This window comes from Talpa europaea (genome assembly GCF_964194135.1).
Source record: "Talpa europaea genome assembly, chromosome: 2".
NCBI classification, from domain to species: domain Eukaryota; kingdom Metazoa; phylum Chordata; class Mammalia; order Eulipotyphla; family Talpidae; genus Talpa; species Talpa europaea.
In genome coordinates, this window is record NC_140068.1 from 142,820,302 (window position 1) to 142,837,225 (window position 16,924).

Sequence of the window (16,924 nt, forward strand, 5' to 3'; positions counted from 1 at the left end):
CACCTATGGAAAAAGAAAAGTTAGTTCTAATTTACTGCTACAGATATTTTTTTTAAAAGCAGGAAAATTTTAAACCAGCAAAGCGGACAAAAAGTATATGGCACCTTGAGACCTCAAAGGAATAGGGGATCACAAAGAGAAAACTACTCTCCAGGTTCTAACCACAAAGACCTGGGAAAGCATATCTATCAGACAGAGATGGAATTTTCTACAATAAAGGAAATCAAAGAGATAGGGGAAAAGCAGGAAGGCAAGTCAAAATGATACAAGAGAATTCACAAAAGCTAATCCAACAAAAGCATACAACAAAAATCAGAAAAACAAATAAATGAAATCAGAGATAAAATCAAGGACCAGAACTAGAAATAAAAGTTTCAAATAAAAGAATAATAGAGATTTGAGAAACAAAATGTACAATAAGTGGGAAAAAAATTACAAAATGATAGAAATTAGAAAACTATAGAAGCAGAATAGACCAAATGGAGGATCAAATTAGTCAACTCAAAGATAGTAATACAGGCCTCCCTGGTGGTGCAAGGGGTTAAGATGCAGCCTATGAAGCTGCCCCCAGCCTCTGTAGCACAAGTTCGATCCCCCAGCCAGGGAGAAACCCACATGGCACAGTAGACCTCTCCCGACTCACATACTGCTCCCCTCAGCAGTGAACTTCAGGCAAATCTGCCTGTTCTGTTTCCCACTCTGTCCCTGGTGAATCCTCTCACTCCCCACACCTCTGGCCTGTACCCCAGCTCTTGTATGCATAAATAAATAAATCTTTAAAAAATAGTAATACACAAAATACCTGGGTGGAAAAAAAAGAAATAAGATATAAAATAAATGAAACACTTTCATAACTATGCAGTTACATTGGGAAAGGCAACATGAGAATAATACGTATTCCAGAAGGGAAAGCAAGAGAGAGGGAAACAGGGAATTTGCTTAAAGAAATAATGACAGAAAACTTCTCAAACCTGGGGAATGAACTGAATATACAAAGCCATGAAGGTAAAAGAATACCTGGTTATCTATGTAATGAGACTTAAATCAAGATACACAGCAATTAAACTACCAAGAATTCAAAACAAAGAAAAACTACTGGAGATATCAAGGAAGACAAACAACTGGTAATGATGCAGGGAAGGAGGAGGGAGAGGGATCAGAGGGAGGGAGGGAGGAGCACAGGGCACTGAGGTGATGGTGCACCGGTGCATTGGGGAAGGAAATTCTAGAGGGACTACACCTGAGATGGGGGGGAGCAAATATTGCTTAAAAATGAACAATGCTGTAAAAAATAAATAAATAAAGCATTCCCATCAGGCTTTCATCATATTTTTCAAGAGGAACTCTATGGAGAAGGATAGAATGGAATGACATACTCAAAATACTCAAAGATTCAAAACTTACACCAATAAGAATGGCACATATTAAAAAAAACTAGCAACAACAAATGTTGGCGAGGTAGTGGAGAAAAAGGAACTCTCCTGCACTGTTGGTGGGAGTACAAACCACTATGGAGAGCTGGACCTACTAAACATAGAGCTTCCACATGATCCAGCAATTTCACTCCTAGGTATTTACCCAAAGGACACAGAAACATCAATTCCAAAGAGCACCTGCATCCCTATGTTTATAGCAGCACTGTTTACAATAGCTAAGCTTTGGAAACAGCCCAAATGGCCAAAAATAGATGACTGGATCAAGAAGATGTGGTACATATACACCATGGAATATTACTCAGCAATCAAAAAAGATAAACACAAGCAATTTGCAGCAATGTGGATGGCGCTGGAAGGGATCATGCTCAGCAAAATACACCAGAAAGAAAAAGAAAAATACCGGATGGTCTCACTCATAGCAGGAATCTAGAAAACTTATTTAAGGTAAACTTATTAAGGTCCCTTATTAAGGTCCCTTATTAAACTTATTAAGGTCCCTTATTTAAGGGACCAGGAAAAAGAATAACTATAAGAAAGAAAATATCAAAATCAACAAACAACTATGAAACAGAGACACACTATGGGGGGGGCAGGGAAAGGAGGGATTGGGGTCAAAATAAGGGGGTTGCAATTGTGTGGGGAATATAAAAAAAAAAACTCACATGGAGATTTTCTGTCCTCTCTTTTCAGCGTACAGATTGGCTGCTTTTGTGACTTGGGTTAAGTTCCTTGACCAATTGGATATGGTTCAGATGCAGGGACAAGTGGTAGAAACTAGGGCACCCTCTGTGTTTAAAAAAAGTTAAAAGCTTAAAAAGTACATGTATACATTGGAGAGAGGAAAGTCTTTTCAATAAATGGTGCTGGGAAAACTGGACAGTCACAAGCAAAAGAATGAAGCAAGACCAAAAACCATACCATCCACAAAAACTAACACAAAGTCAGGGCCTCCCCGGTGGCGCAGCGGTTGAGCGCTGGGTTGCGAAGCTGCCCGCAGCCTCTGCGGCGCCGGTTCGATCCCCGGCTGCTCCCCAGCCACAGAAGGAGGGTCCCACATGGCGCACAGACCTCTCCTGCCTCCTGCTGCTCCCCTCAGCAGTGTACTTCGTCAGTCTACCTGTTCTGCTCCCCGCTCTGGCTCTGGTGAATTCTCTCACCCTCCCGCACTTCTGACTGTACCCAGTGCATGTACAAACAAACAAAACAAACGAACAAATAAATAAATAAAAATACATGCCTCTTTAAAAATAAATAAATAAATAAATAAAAATAATTAAAAAAAAACTAACACAAAGTCAGTTAAAGACTTGAATGAAATATCTGAAACCATAAAATGCATAAAAGAAAACATGGGCAAAACTTTCCCTAACATTGGCTTCAGGGATGCTTTGGGAGGCTAGACAACTACATTTTTGGAAATAAAAGCAACACTTGACATGTGGGACTATATCAAACTGAAAATGGCACTATAGAAAAAGAATCTATCACTCAAACCAAAAGACTTCCTCCTCAGGAGGAGAAATATTTGCACATCATACAGCCAACCAAGGATTAATATCCAAGATCTACAAAGAACCTGTTTAACTCAACAAAAAAAGAAAACAAATAAGCCAGTCCAAAAAATGGACAGAAGAACTTTATAGACACTTCTCCAAAGAAAATATACAAACAACAGAAACATGAATAAATGCTCATCCTCACTTATCCTTAGGAAAAGGCAAACCAAAGCCACAATGAAATACCTTTCATATCCGTGAGAATGCCCGTGGCCAAAAGAAAAAAAAAACTAGAAACAACTCATGTGGGTGAATGGGTGGAGAAAAATCTTTTGGAGGGAATGTAGAGTGGTTCAGTCCCTATGGAAACACATTAAGTTTCTCAAAATAATAAAAATAGATCTGTCATATCGTCCAGCAATTCCACTCTTAGCTATCTAAACAGAGAATGCAAAGACACTAATTCAAAGGGACATGTGCACAGGATCCTATGTTCACTACAGCACTATTTACAATAGCCAAGTTAGGGAAATGACTTTAGTGCCCAATAGCAGTTGAGTGTGTGAGAAATGTGGTATATGTACACAACAGACTACTACTCAATTATTTAAAAAAAGAAACAAACACCAGATGCAATCTTGGCATATGTGACAACATGATGGAACTGGAGTATATTATGGTAAACAAAATCACTCAGAAAGAGGAAGATAAACACTGGATAACTTTACTCAGATGTGGAATATAAACAAATATAGGAACAGAAAAAACTAAACCAAACAAAATCATAGAAATCTTACTGCAAAATTTAGTCTACCTGAGGGAGATTGTCGGGGTGGGAGTAAAAAGGGAATAGGATCCAGTGACTACGGTGGATGATTATGGGTGCTTTGGTGATGTGCATGGTGTGGTAACATACATCTTGAAGAGGAGTGAATATATAGCTCTAAGTCATATAGAAATTTGTAAACCAAGGTTACCTCAAAAAAAAAATACAATTTTAAAAAGTCCAGACTTAATGTCATGGATATGCCAAAATCTATAGCTACAGAGAAGTTTACAGATGGGTTCATAGACCCAAAGGGCTATAGCAAATTGAGAAACTAGTCTTAAAAGGAATGCATTTACTTCAGGGCCCAGGTACATATAGGTATTTGAAAAGCACCCAGACTTTATGTGAAAGGGATTCACTTGCTAAATTAAAGTATTGAAAAAAAGAGACAGGGGTCTGTTGGAATAATATTGGGGGAAAAGGCACTAGTAGGTGCTATTTTCTCAGTCTCACTCTGTCTTGCTAAAGTTGGTTTGCAGCATATTTTTAAATGTATTTTTCATCAGCATGTACTTCCCCTCTGCTATCCACGCAACCCTGGTATCTCTCAGAGTGTAGATGTTGCATATATCCAGTGCTCTGGATTTTCTTTCGGTGCCTTGCTTGGGTTTTGTAGTTATTTCTTGATGACGCTATCTGATGGCCAGAGGAGTTTGCATTCCTGGGTCCCACAAGGGACAGTAACGATGGGAAAGACAATTCCTGTTACGCTACCACCTTCGGGGCATTGCACGGACAGCAGACTTATTTACAGACTTATCTTTTGCAACTGCCTCTCAGGGGACATTTCACCTGGTCTGATGACCAGCAGGTCCCACAGTGCTTTGTATATTTGCACACTTTAAGAGCTGCTTCTGGAATTCAAACTATCACTATTTGCAGATGATATGATAATATACATAGAGAACCCCAAAAACTCCACAGAAAAACTAATTCAACTCATCAATCAGTTCAGTAAAGTGACAGGATACAAAATCAACACGCAAAAGTCAGTAGCCTTCCTATACACAAACAATAAATCTGAAGAAGAAAGAAATCAAAAAAACCATCCCTTTTATTATTGAAACAAAAAAAAAAAAATATTTGGGAATAAATCTAACAAAAGAGGTAAAGGACCTATACAAAGAAAAATATAAAACACTGTTAAAAGAAATAGAAGAAGACACAAAGAAATGGAAAGACATCCCCTGCTCATGGATTGGAAGAATAAACATTATTAAAATGGCCATCCTACCAAAAGCAATATACAGATTCAATGCTATTCCAATCAAAATTTCAATGTCATTCTTCAAAGAAATAGAACAATTATTGATGAAATTCATATGGAATCACAAAAAACCCCGAATAGCCAAAGCTCTCCTGAAAAAAAAAGAAGGGAATGGAGGCATCACACTCCCAGACTTCAAACTATACTACAAAGCCATAATCATCAAAACTGCACGGTATTGGAACAAGAACAGACACACAGACCAATGGAATGGAATAGAAAATCCAGAAATAAACCCACAGATTTATGGTCAACTAATCTTTGACAAAGGAGCAAAGAATATGCATTGGAGCAAAGAAAGTTTGTTCAATAAATGGTGCTGGGAAAACTGGGTCGCTACATGCAAAAGAATGAAGCTTGACCACTACCTCACACCATACACAAAAACCAACTCAAAATGGATTAAAGAACTAGACATAAAACCTGAAACCATAAAATATATAGAAGGAAATATAGGCGAAACACTACATGACTTGCACATCAAAGACACCTTTACAGACACATCACCCAAAGCAGTGATAGTGAAGGCAAAGATAAACAGCTGGAACTACATCAAATTAAAGAGCTTCTGTACAGCAAAAGAGACAATAACAAAAACAAAGAGAAACCCCACCAACTGGGAGAACATTTTTGCACACAACACTAACGATAAAGGACTGATCACAAAAATCTGCAAAGAGCTGATGAGACTCAGCAACAACAAAGAAAATAATCCAGTCAAAAAATGGGCAGAAGAGCTAAAAAGAAACTTCTCTGAAGAGGAAATGCAAATGGCCAACAGGCATATGAAAAAATGTTCAACATCACTTGTAATCAGGGAAATGCAAATCAAAACTACCATGAGATACCATCTTACACCAGTGAGAATGGCACATATTAAAAAAACTAGCAACAACAAGTGTTGGCGAGGGTGTGGAGAAAAAGGAACTCTCCTGCACTGTTGGTGGGAGTGCAAACTGGTCCAACCACTATGGAGAGCTGTGTGGAGATTTCTGGACCTACTAAACATAGAGCTTCCATATGATCCAGCAATTCCACTCCTAGGTATTTACCCAAAGGACACAGAAACATCAATTCCAAAGAACACCTGCACCCCTATGTTTATAGCAGCACTGTTTACAATAGCTAAGCTTTGGAAACAGCCCAAATGCCCAAAAATAGATGACTGGATCAAGAAGATGTGGTACATATACACCATGGAATATTACTCAGCATTCAAAAAAGATAAACACATGCAATTTGCAGCAACATGGATGGTGCTGGAAGGGATCATGCTCAGCGAAATAAGCCAAAAAGAAAAAGAAAAATACCGGATGGTCTCACTCATAGCAGGAATCTAGAAAACTTAAATAAGGGACCAGAAAAATGAATAAAAGAAAGCGAAAATCAAAATCAACAAAAAACTATGAACCAGAAACACTTTTTGAGGGGTGAGGGGCAGGAGGGGAGGGATTGGGGTCAGAATGGGGGGGTTGCAATTGTATAGGGAATATAAAAATAAAATTTATTATTTAAAATAAAATAAAATAAAATAAAAATAAAAATAAAAAAATTAAAAAAAGAGCTGCTTCTGGAATTAATTTTTCTGTATGGTGTAAAAGAGTGACTTAATTGCATTCTTTTGCATGTGGCCGTCCAATGTTCCCACTACTTCTGCCATACTTTATTGTATTGAATACATAGATTAAAACTGATACAGTTTGGGAAGGGATTACAAAGGGGGCCAATATCAGCAGGCAGGGATAATGGGGTGCCGTCCTAGAAGCTGGTTACCATTCCAGGAATGTAATTAAGTTATCCAAAAGCTCTCCAACAACAGCCTTTTTTTAAAAGCACATTTTCTGAAATTATCTGGTTCATTTATTTGTTCACTTCTTTTTCATAAACTTGAGACATGATCTAGTTTGCCACTATTCCTCTGTGCCAAAAGCAATACTATCACATGTGCAAACCCAGCAACCCTTGTTTAATGAATGTGCCGATGACATTTTAAGTCTTTAAGTATGCTGGCATTCAAAAACTTAGCCATATACTTTTCTTATTTTCCCAATGCATTTTACCTTAGCAAGCTGATTTGCTTTTATTCTATTTAAGACTTTTACATTTACTTTAGCAATTGAGATTAGTCAAGTTTTCCTGTGCTACCTTTGTCCAGTTTTGATTTTAGAGTAACACTAGCTCATAGAACCCAATAGAAGTTGCTGTGTTTTTCTATAAGTTTACAAACCTGGGGTTCACTTACAAAACCTGTTTGTTATTTTTATTGTGCTGGAGAGAATTGAATTGACCATCTTACTTTTATATATGTTCTAGTAATATAGCTTGTCCAATCAGATCTAGGTGTTTCAAAACCTCATTTGCTTGCACACTATAAATAAACCCCTTCCATCAGGTCCAGGAGTATCATCATCAGTCTTTCTTATGCAGGGAAAGCTGTGTTCTTGATTTTATAAGGGGGTTTTGTGAGTCTCAAGGAGACTTTCTAAATTGAATTTAAGCAATGTGTATTATTTTTAAAGCTTTTACATTTCATCATTATTTTTAAATATGTTAATGTAAGGTTTTAAAAGCCATGTTCTTTTAATTTTAAAATGTTTCACCAAAGGTCTGAGTGTAATTTTATGAATGAAAGGATTGTTAAAATTCTTTTAACTTTGTTAAGGAATTTTCCTAGCTTGTTATAAATGTGCAGATTTCTGCTTTGTATTGCATTGCATTTGGGGAATCTCGATGACTTCATTTTTGTAGCACAATTTCGGATTTGCATATTTTGGTTGTTTTTGTGGGCGTTTACTCACATACATAAAGGTCCAGCAAACATTTTGCCTCACTTTTAGTAGTTAGACCTCTTGAAAAATTCAGTGCCTAATATTCCTGAATAATGATGAAAGCTGCTTTATTACATCACTGACTTTAATACTGATATTGGCATCATACCAGCAAAATGTTATTAGACTTGTTGTGTACCCTACACACTAAGAAGTAAATCTATTCTTAGTTGTTCACATAAAGAAAGTAGTATAGGTACATTTTATCTTTTGGTTTATTAACATGTCCTGGTTATAGACTTCATGAAACCAAGCTACTACAACTCGTGGAAGGAAATCCCCTGTTAGAAGGCACTTGAGAAAACACACAACCTTCATGGAAGTCCTGATTTACTAGATGCTGGCTGGTGGCCTATGGTCACGCTCCTCAAGGACCTAAGTCAAAAGCTGCACATTTGCAGCCTACTTCAGCCACTCAGTGTATCTCTGACCCAATCATTTAGTCACTCTATCCTCATTAAAATACGAACCCTACAACACAACTCCAGATCTTCATTTTCATAGGAATTGTGTAAATTCTCACGATAGTCTTAAATTTGTTCTTTTTCAAAGGTATAGTGGCATTCCCACCACCAGGGTCCTGCTAGAGGGACTGCTAGATCTATTTTGAAGTACGTGTTGTTGTTTTTGTTTTTTTTTAAGATTTATTTATATAAGAACCGGGGTACAGGCCAGGTGTGCGGGAGGGTGAGAGGATCCACCAGAGACAGAATGGGAAACAGAACAGACAGACTGAAATACACTGCTGAGGGGAGCAGAGGGAGAGACAGGAGAGGTCTGTTGCACCATGTGGGTATCTCCCTGGCCTGGCTGGGAATCGAACCTGCACTGCAGAGGCCGCAGGCAGCTTCACAGCGCTGCTCTCAGCCCACTGCGCCACCAGGGAGGCCCAGTTTTGTTTCTTTAAAGTTCCACCCCAACATCTTGAATTACTTTTTCAAAACTATACATCAAACTCCTTTAGGAATCTCAGCCACCAAAACTAATTTTTTTTCAGAGTTCTGCTTACGAAACAAAGAGTCGGAGCCAATTCTCATTTGTCGCTGATGAGACAATTACTGCTGGTTGTAAAGCTGTCACACGCCTAAGCTCTTTCTCAGAAATTGAGTGGCTCTGAAAAGAGCCTTTGGTTTCAGTGTGGGGCGAGCATCTTGTCCGGGTGGCATTGCTCGCCCCGGACTTTGTGGTGGCGGCTCTCGGTCTTCTTGGGCAGCAGCACGGCCTGGATGTTGGGCAGGACGCCGCCCTGCGCGATCGTCACCTTGCCCAGCAGCTTGTTGAGCTCCTCGTCGTTGCGGATGGCCAGCTGCAGGTGGCGCGGGATGATGCGCGTCTTCTTGTTGTCGCGCGCCGCGTTGCCCGCCAGCTCCAGGATCTCGGCCGTCAGGTACTCCAGCACCGCGGCCAGGTACGCCGGCGCCCACGCGCTCCGCGTAGTTGCCCTTGCGCAGCAGGCGGTGCACGCGGCCCACGGGGAACTGCAGCCCGGCCCGCGAGGAGCGCGTCTTGGCCTTGGCGCGCGTCTTGCCGCCCTGGTTCCCTCGGCTACACACCATCACAAAACCGTTACAACAGGGGGAGGGGGGAGGAATTATGGTTGGGAACTGTGGAACCTATTTATAGTCGAATGGGAGACTGGTTTGCTCTGATTGGCTGATGTTTGTATCCAATCAGAGCGCCTTACTGGAACACCTCATTTGCATACGCAGCGCTACACCCCAGCCTATAAATACCACGCTCGCACGCGACGCATGTCAGACAGCTAGGCGTCAAGTCAGAGGGGTATGCTCGCCACGCCAGAGCTGACTTCAAAGGGCATTACATTTCCAAGAAAGGCTTCAAAATGTCTGTAACTGAAACACAGAAGTTGGGGGAAATCTAAAGGGAGGCTGCAAAGAAAGTTGTTTGTTTACATTTACGAGGTGCTGAAATAAGTTCTCCAGGACGCTGGTAGTTCTTCAAATGCCAAGAGCATCATGAACTCATCCATCAGCGACACCTTGGGCGATGTGTCACATTTGCCGCGTTACAAGGGCTGGACGGGCGACCCAAAGGGCCGTGCGCCTGCTGCTGCCCGCGATCGCTGGCCAAGCACGCCGTGTCTGAGGGCACCGAGGCTGGCGCCAAGCACACCAGCTCCAAGTAGCGTTACCCAGCCACCTGATGAGCTTCATAACCCAAAGGCTTTTCTAAGAGCCACCTACACTTTCCAAAGGGGCCTGTAAGCGCTTGGTGGTTTTCATTATGGGTGGGCCGTAGGACTAGGTGACAGCGGCTGGTAATGTTTCTTGGTCCATTTGTGCTATTTAATGTAGTTGTGAAGAGTAGTCAGACGTTACTTCCCCCTACAAACATTAACCGATTGGTTGGTTTAATTAAGCATCTGCAGCATTTTCAGAGCTCGGAAAATTTGGGGGGCTGTATTTTCATCTTACTACTAATTCCTTTTTATAAGTTTATCTTTGGGAGACAAAGAGACAACTAACCTGCATGTTATTTGTGCATAAACTGATTTAGATGTACCAGTCACCAATATTTTAAAATGTGACGTGATAGGCCACTGATACGTGTGCAGTGACTTGTGAGCCGAAGCACCAACAGTGAAACTTGTAGTGTACGCAATTACTTACCATTAATATTTCCAACTATGTGGGACAACCGATTTTAACTGTTGTCCTTAAACCACTTTGAGCCCCAATATCTTCCCACCACCCACCTTTGAAAGAACGGAACCTAGAGACAACCTTAGAGTAACGTCTCCAGGCCCATTATGGATACTATTCTTCCCAAAAGCCTTTGCGGACGGCCAGCTGCAGGCGGCGCGGGATGATGCGCGTCATCTTGTCGCGCGCCGCGTTGCCCGCCAGCTCCAGGATCTCGGCCGTCAGGTACTCCAGCACCGCGGCCAGGTACACCGGCGCGCCGGCGCCCACGCGCTCAGCACAGTTGTCCTTGCCCACTGGGAATCCTAAGGCCGCTCTAGATGAGCTACTTTGCTGTACACGGCGGGCCGTGGGCTCCCCTGAGCTCCGGCTGAGGAAAGACCTAAAGCTTGAGGGCAGTGGAGAGATACATTAACCCCTACTTCGCTCACATCGCTGTTCATCTCGCTGCTAACCTGACCGTACTCTATAACCACTTACCACTTCTGCCTCACTCGCCTTGGGAAGGCCGCTTAGATAACCGCCAAATTAAGGCCTACACCTCATTAAAAGAAACATGTCACAGTTCTTTTTTCGAAAGATGTGGGTGGCTCTTAAAAGAGCCTTTGGGTTTAACGGAAGAACGCTTACTTGGCACGTTTACTTGGAGCTGGTGTACTTGGTGACGGCCTTGGTGCCCTCGGACACGGCGTGCTTGGCCAGCTCCCCGGGCAGCAGCAGGCGCACGGCCGTCTGGATCTCCCGCGACGTGATGGTCGAGCGCTTGTTGTAGTGCGCCAGGCGGGACGCCTCGCCTGCGATGCGCTCGAAGATGTCGGTGACGAAGGAATTCATGATGCTCATGGCTTTTGAAGATATGCCCGTGTCGGGGTGCACCTGCTTCAGCACCTTATATATATAAATCGAGTAGCTCTCCTTGCGGCATCTCTTGCGCTTCTTCCCTTCCTTCTTCTGAGTTTTAGTAACAGCCTTCTTGAAGCCCTTCTTGGAAATGGTAGTGCCCTTCGAGGTCAGCTCCGGCATGGCGAGTGCACAGCGCTACAACTCCGACTTGCAGCTCAGAGTTACAGCTTCTTCCGCCCCCGCTTCTCCCCGGAGAGCGAATGGTGCTTGAAACTGAAAAGAGTCTTTTTTATAGGCACAGCCCCTTATGACGTATTGGGCAGCCAACAACTGATTGGACATTGGGGGTGGCGTGAATGCAAATGAAGCTCTTCTAGCAAGGCTTTCTGATTGGCTAGATGGTATCAGCCAATCAGAAAGCACATCGCTCTCCACGCTCCATCCCCTCTAACGGTCGCTCGTGTGTTTAGCCGGACATCCGCCTTCAACATGTCCGGCCGAGGCAAGCAGGGAGGCAAGGCCCGCGCTAAGGCCAAGTCTCGCTCGTCTAGAGCGGGCTTACAATTCCCAGTGGGCAGACTCCATCGCCTGCTGCGCAAGGGCAGCTACGCGGAGCGCGTGGGCGCCGGCGCGCCGGTGTACCTGGCCGCGGTGCTGGAGTACCTGACGGCCGAGATCCTGGAGCTGGCGGGCAACGCGGCGCGCGACAACAAGAAGACGCGCATCATCCCGCGCCACCTGCAGCTGGCCATCCGCAACGACGAGGAGCTCAACAAGCTGCTGGGCCGTGTGACCATCGCGCAGGGCGGCGTCCTGCCCAACATCCAGGCCGTGCTGCTGCCCAAGAAGACCGAGAGCCGCCACCACAAAGCCCAGAGTAAGTAACTCTGCACGGGGGGGGCGCCCCACCCAGGGGCCTGAACACCCAAACAGGAAAGAAACCAAAGGCTCTTTTCAGAGCCACCCAAGTTGTCAGTATAAGGCTGTGCATAAACTGAAAAACCCGCGCTTCACAACGCTGCAGAAGCGGCAAAGCTGCATGTGGCTGGGTGTGAAGTCACAGGGCTTCGGCGGTCATCTCGTTGCCAGGGTTCCCTGAGGCTGTTTTCTGCAGGGATGAATATGGCCAAGGAAACCAGACAGAGCTCGTGGGCGCTGGAGAGCCTGTGGGTTGGATCTGCTTCAGCACCGGGTCAGGAGAGCAGCCATCCTTGTGAGCTCTTGGGGGCTGGTTGCTTAGTCCACACGTGAGTGGAGCTGTTGGGAGAAGGAACAAAGATCGGTGGCTACAGGATAACAGCCACGTGGGTCCTTAGCTCGGGTGAACAAGGAAAGCTGTTTTTAAGCTGTCAAGAGAGCTGTGGGAGTAAGTAAGAGCGAGAGAGCCATCAGTTCTCAGTTTAACGGAGGTGGCAGTGCTACAGGACATCACTGAATCTAGCAAGGCTGCATGATTTCCTCAAAATACTCTTTAGGAAGGGATTTCACACTAGCTGGTATGGATCAGTATAATGAAATATTTAGAGGCTGCAGATTGGTAAAGCAAGAATTAGAAAGTAAGTTAATGTTAAAAATTTAAAGGGGCATATGTGGATATTTGATATCTGCTTCTTCACACATATGCCTGGTAAAGAATAGAATTTTTTCTTTGAAATGTAGGATAAAGTATATCTTAAAGAGAAGCTTGACATTATGTGTGCTGGGGAATTACTAGTGTCAGTCTCAGGCAGGAATGTGACATGGTCACATCTATCATACTGCTTTGAAGTTTGGGAGTTTAAGTCATATTTTTTCAAGTTCTAACTACCAAAAGCAACAAAATGTTAATGTATAAATTATTTTATACATTAATTTCCAAATGTTAATTTGAAAAGCAAGCAGGCTGTCACATAATTAGTGTACATTATCTGACACTTTCCTATCGCAAAGAAAATCTCAGCTCTCTAAAACACTGCTAGTACATAAGGCATGAAGAAAAGTATAAAGTATGTAGTTCTGCAAGAAGTTAAAGGATGAGAATAAATTACATAATATGTCGAATTGGGGAATCAAATTATGAAAGAGTCAAATCTCTTAACATACATAATTATTAAGACATGCAATTTGGGAGGGCACAAAAGAAATGACTTTTTTTTTTAAAACTCAAAAGGCTAATGTACAGATACCTTCAATCAAGTATTTAGAACACAAATGGTTGAATAAATGAAGATATGTGAAAAATCTAAAGAATTTCAAATAATTTTTTAACTGCTAACCAAAAAAAGCAGGCATAGCCTTATGCCACCCTCCACACCCCCCCCCCCACTTTCCCCCTGCAAAATACGCACCCATACTTGCCACAGCATAGAGTATGGAAAGAAAGGAAGTGACTTTCCAGAAAAGAAACCTGACAAGCACTACCTCAGCCAGATGACAAAGGTTAACATCAGAGATAAACATGCTGATAGCATTTACCCTTAATATCTTGAGAAAGTTATTTGCCTCATTAGTCTTTCAAAAACTCACAATCCCTATCTAACTATAGAAAAACATCAGAGATCCAAACTGAGAAACATTCAACAAAATATCTGGTATGTAACTCCTCAAAATTGTCAAGGTCACCAAAACTGGAAATTCTGAGAAACTGTCACAGCCTAAAGGTGACTAAGGATATTATCTACTTATCTGTTTATATATGTCATATATTTTGGATTGGATCGCGAACATAAAAGAAAATTAGGTCACATCTAATCAAACTGAAGTTTAAATTCAGTTCACAGTAATGTCAGTAAGGGAAGCTAGGTGAGTAGTATGGAATTCTCTGTACTGTCTTCACAACTTTTCTGTAAATCTAAAATTATTCCAAGTTAGAAAGTTTATTGAATAAAAAAAAACAAAATGAACTCATTTTTTTTAAAAGTCAGACAAGAGTCCTAAATCCAAAAGCAGATGAAGAAATTCTGTAATCTGAAAGTACAAGTGGCTTTGAAAAGAGCCTCTGAATGTTATCGTCGTCCCAGAAAAGCTGACTGGTAGATGGCGTACTTACTGAACACTGCCCTGTGCGTAAGGCACCTGACCAGGCTCCTGGGCATCAGCAGGCAATAGCCCTTTAAAATTCCCTGTAGATGACAGTCAAATGCCTAATGTAGTGAGCCAGGCCAGTGGACTCAGCAGTAATGTATTCAAAGGTCACTACTTCCATAGATACAGTTATGGTGAACCTGCTTCAAGATCTGTCTTGTGGACCTTAAGTGTAATAGCACTATCTGTGACATTCCTGTGGCTTCCTGCCTTTCTTCTTGTTTCGATGGTGACTTCTTGGAGACTTTATGTACCAGAACAGAAAACTTTGAGAAAGTGATAGAAGACATAACCTTTCATTACCTTGAATAAAAGAGGATGACAAGTTGCAGAACCTTGGGATTTATTTATAAACTATGTGAGGAACTGGGTGAGCTCAATTGCAGAATGTAATAAAAGCAAGAGGCAAATAAATGTAAATGGTTAACTTTATTGTATAATATTGTCACCAGTCTAGTAATCCTAAGTTCCTCATCCTTTCCCTGTTCATCCTTGCTCTCTTCCTGTTGCTTTTTTGCAGACAAAACCAGAAAACCAGTTGAGACCAAGTGAAGCTAGAAGTAACACAAGGATTATGCTACAGCCTCATTACCATAGTAAAAAATCTGCCCACCAGTGCCAGGACAGATGCAGTCAAGGCCAAATTTAGAAGAAAAACTTCTGCTTATTTCTCTGAAATCCTCCTGCTGCAAACCTTTTAGCTTCACTCCATAATGCTCCCCCATATAAGTCCCTGCTTCTCCACATTTCAGGGGTGTGTTTTTTTAGACAATAATCCGCTATCATAACTCATTCCTAGGGATGTTCAGTATGTGTTACATGAGCCATGACACTAATGAAAACAGTATTTTGTGACAATTGTGTTTGTTTGCGTTGGTTTAAAAACAATGCTCTTTACAAAGCTGTAAAATTCTGCTTCAAATATAAGCAAGCCATTTTTGTTCAAATGTATTTCATTCTGCAAATTAGGGGGACATAAAGTTGGGGGAGAAAAGGGTGTCTGTTTTGCAGTGTCTGGCACTGTTTGGTAAGTCATGAGGGAAGGAAAATGGAGTGGATATAATGGGAAACACAAAAATAATCTTTGAAACGAATTAAGTTCATTACAATGAATGTTCACATTTATAAGTTGAGTGAAGATACAGGCACAACTTATAGGAGTTATTTCCTCCAGTTATTTGCAGTTATTTCCTGAGTTATTTCCTCATCCTAATTAACTTTTTTTTTTTTTAAAAAGATTTATTTATTTATTTATACAAGCACTGGGTACAGTCAGAAGCATGGGAGGGTGAGAGAATTCACCAGAGCCAGAGCGGGGAACAGAACACAGAGATGGACCGAAATACACTGCTGAGGGGAGCAGCGGACGCGGCAGGAAAGGTCTGCGCACCATGTGGGACCCTCGCCAGCGGCCGGGGATCAAACCGGAGCTACAGAGGCTGTGGGCAGCTTCGCATCCCAGCGTTCACCCACTGCGCCACCAGGGATGGCCCCTAATTAACTTTTTAACCTTGCATTTTTGCCGTTCATTTCAATGGTTCTACTAAATTGGTCTCACTAAAATCACCAGCTGCCAGTCAGCAGGCTCTCATACTCCTGATATTGCATGGCCTTTTTGACTAGGTTCTAACTAAAAATTGTCTTGTCCATGACACCATTTTTCTGTTTTTCTGATATTTTTGGCCCAAGGGCTTTCATTCTTTGACAGCAGTTTCTCTCTGTATACCTTTTAAAGCTGCTTTTACTGTATGTAATTCCCCTGAGTGATCATATCCAATCATATTGAACTTTGATTGCCATCTATATGTTCAAGAGACAGAGACTTGTAAGCATTTTTTTCCTAAAGCCCAGACTTGGGTTTATGATCCATTCCACCAATTTTGAGCATAAAAAGTACCAGATAGGGGGCCTCCCTGCTGGCGCAAGGGGTTAAAATGCAGCACTATGGAGCTATCCGCAGCCACTGCAGTATGAGTTCGAACCCCGGCCAGGGAGGTGACCCACACAGCGCAGTAGACCTCTCCTGTCTCACCTGCTGCTCCCCTCAGCAGTGTATTTCAGTACATTTGCCTGTTCTGCTCCCTACTCTGTCTCTGGTGAATCCTCTCACCCCCCACACCTCTGGCCTGCACCCCAGCTCTTGTATATATAAATAAATAAATCTTTAAAAAAAAGTACCAGATACTGTTCTAGTCAACATTCCACTATTATAAGTGTTGCTGAAGCAAACATCAGTAAGTATATGTTGTTTTGCCGCCTTCTACAGTATTTCCTTAGCACATATTTCTTTATTGGTGATACAGTGCTAAATAAACTTTTCATTCTCATTCACATAAACTATAATGTTTTATATAATGCTGTGATTTTTTAGCCTATCACAGCATGTAAAATACTGAAGATAACAATTAATGATTGGAGGAATACATATATGTATACACTGTATAATTTTTTATCCTGGGTTTCAACTGCTTATTTTTTTAGCATTTTAATGACAAGATG

General features: G+C 42.0%; 2 protein-coding genes and 1 pseudogene across 3 annotated transcripts; 1 reads left to right on the forward strand and 2 right to left on the reverse strand.

The window, feature by feature from the left end:
- Nucleotides 1-8,971: 8,971 nt before the first annotated feature.
- Nucleotides 8,972-9,412, reverse strand: LOC311167121 (histone H2A type 1-H-like; annotated as a pseudogene). Its single transcript has one exon. The product of its transcript is annotated as a histone H2A type 1-H-like (transcript).
- A 1,746-nt stretch (nt 9,413-11,158) lies between these two features.
- H2BC1 (H2B clustered histone 1) lies at nt 11,159-11,542 on the reverse strand (the record flags this gene model as incomplete). The annotated part of the gene is made up of 1 exon (XM_084228175.1): nt 11,159-11,542. One exon carries the CDS (start codon nt 11,540-11,542, stop codon nt 11,159-11,161), a length of 384 nt encoding a protein of 127 aa, XP_084084301.1.
- Nucleotides 11,543-11,845: 303 nt separating this feature from the next.
- On the forward strand, nt 11,846-12,247 carry LOC311167346 (histone H2A type 1-A; the record flags this gene model as incomplete). The annotated part of the gene is made up of 1 exon (XM_084228267.1): nt 11,846-12,247. Exon 1 carries the CDS (start codon nt 11,852-11,854, stop codon nt 12,245-12,247), a length of 396 nt encoding a protein of 131 aa, XP_084084393.1. The 5' UTR covers nt 11,846-11,851.
- Between the last annotated feature and the right edge of the window lie 4,677 nt (nt 12,248-16,924).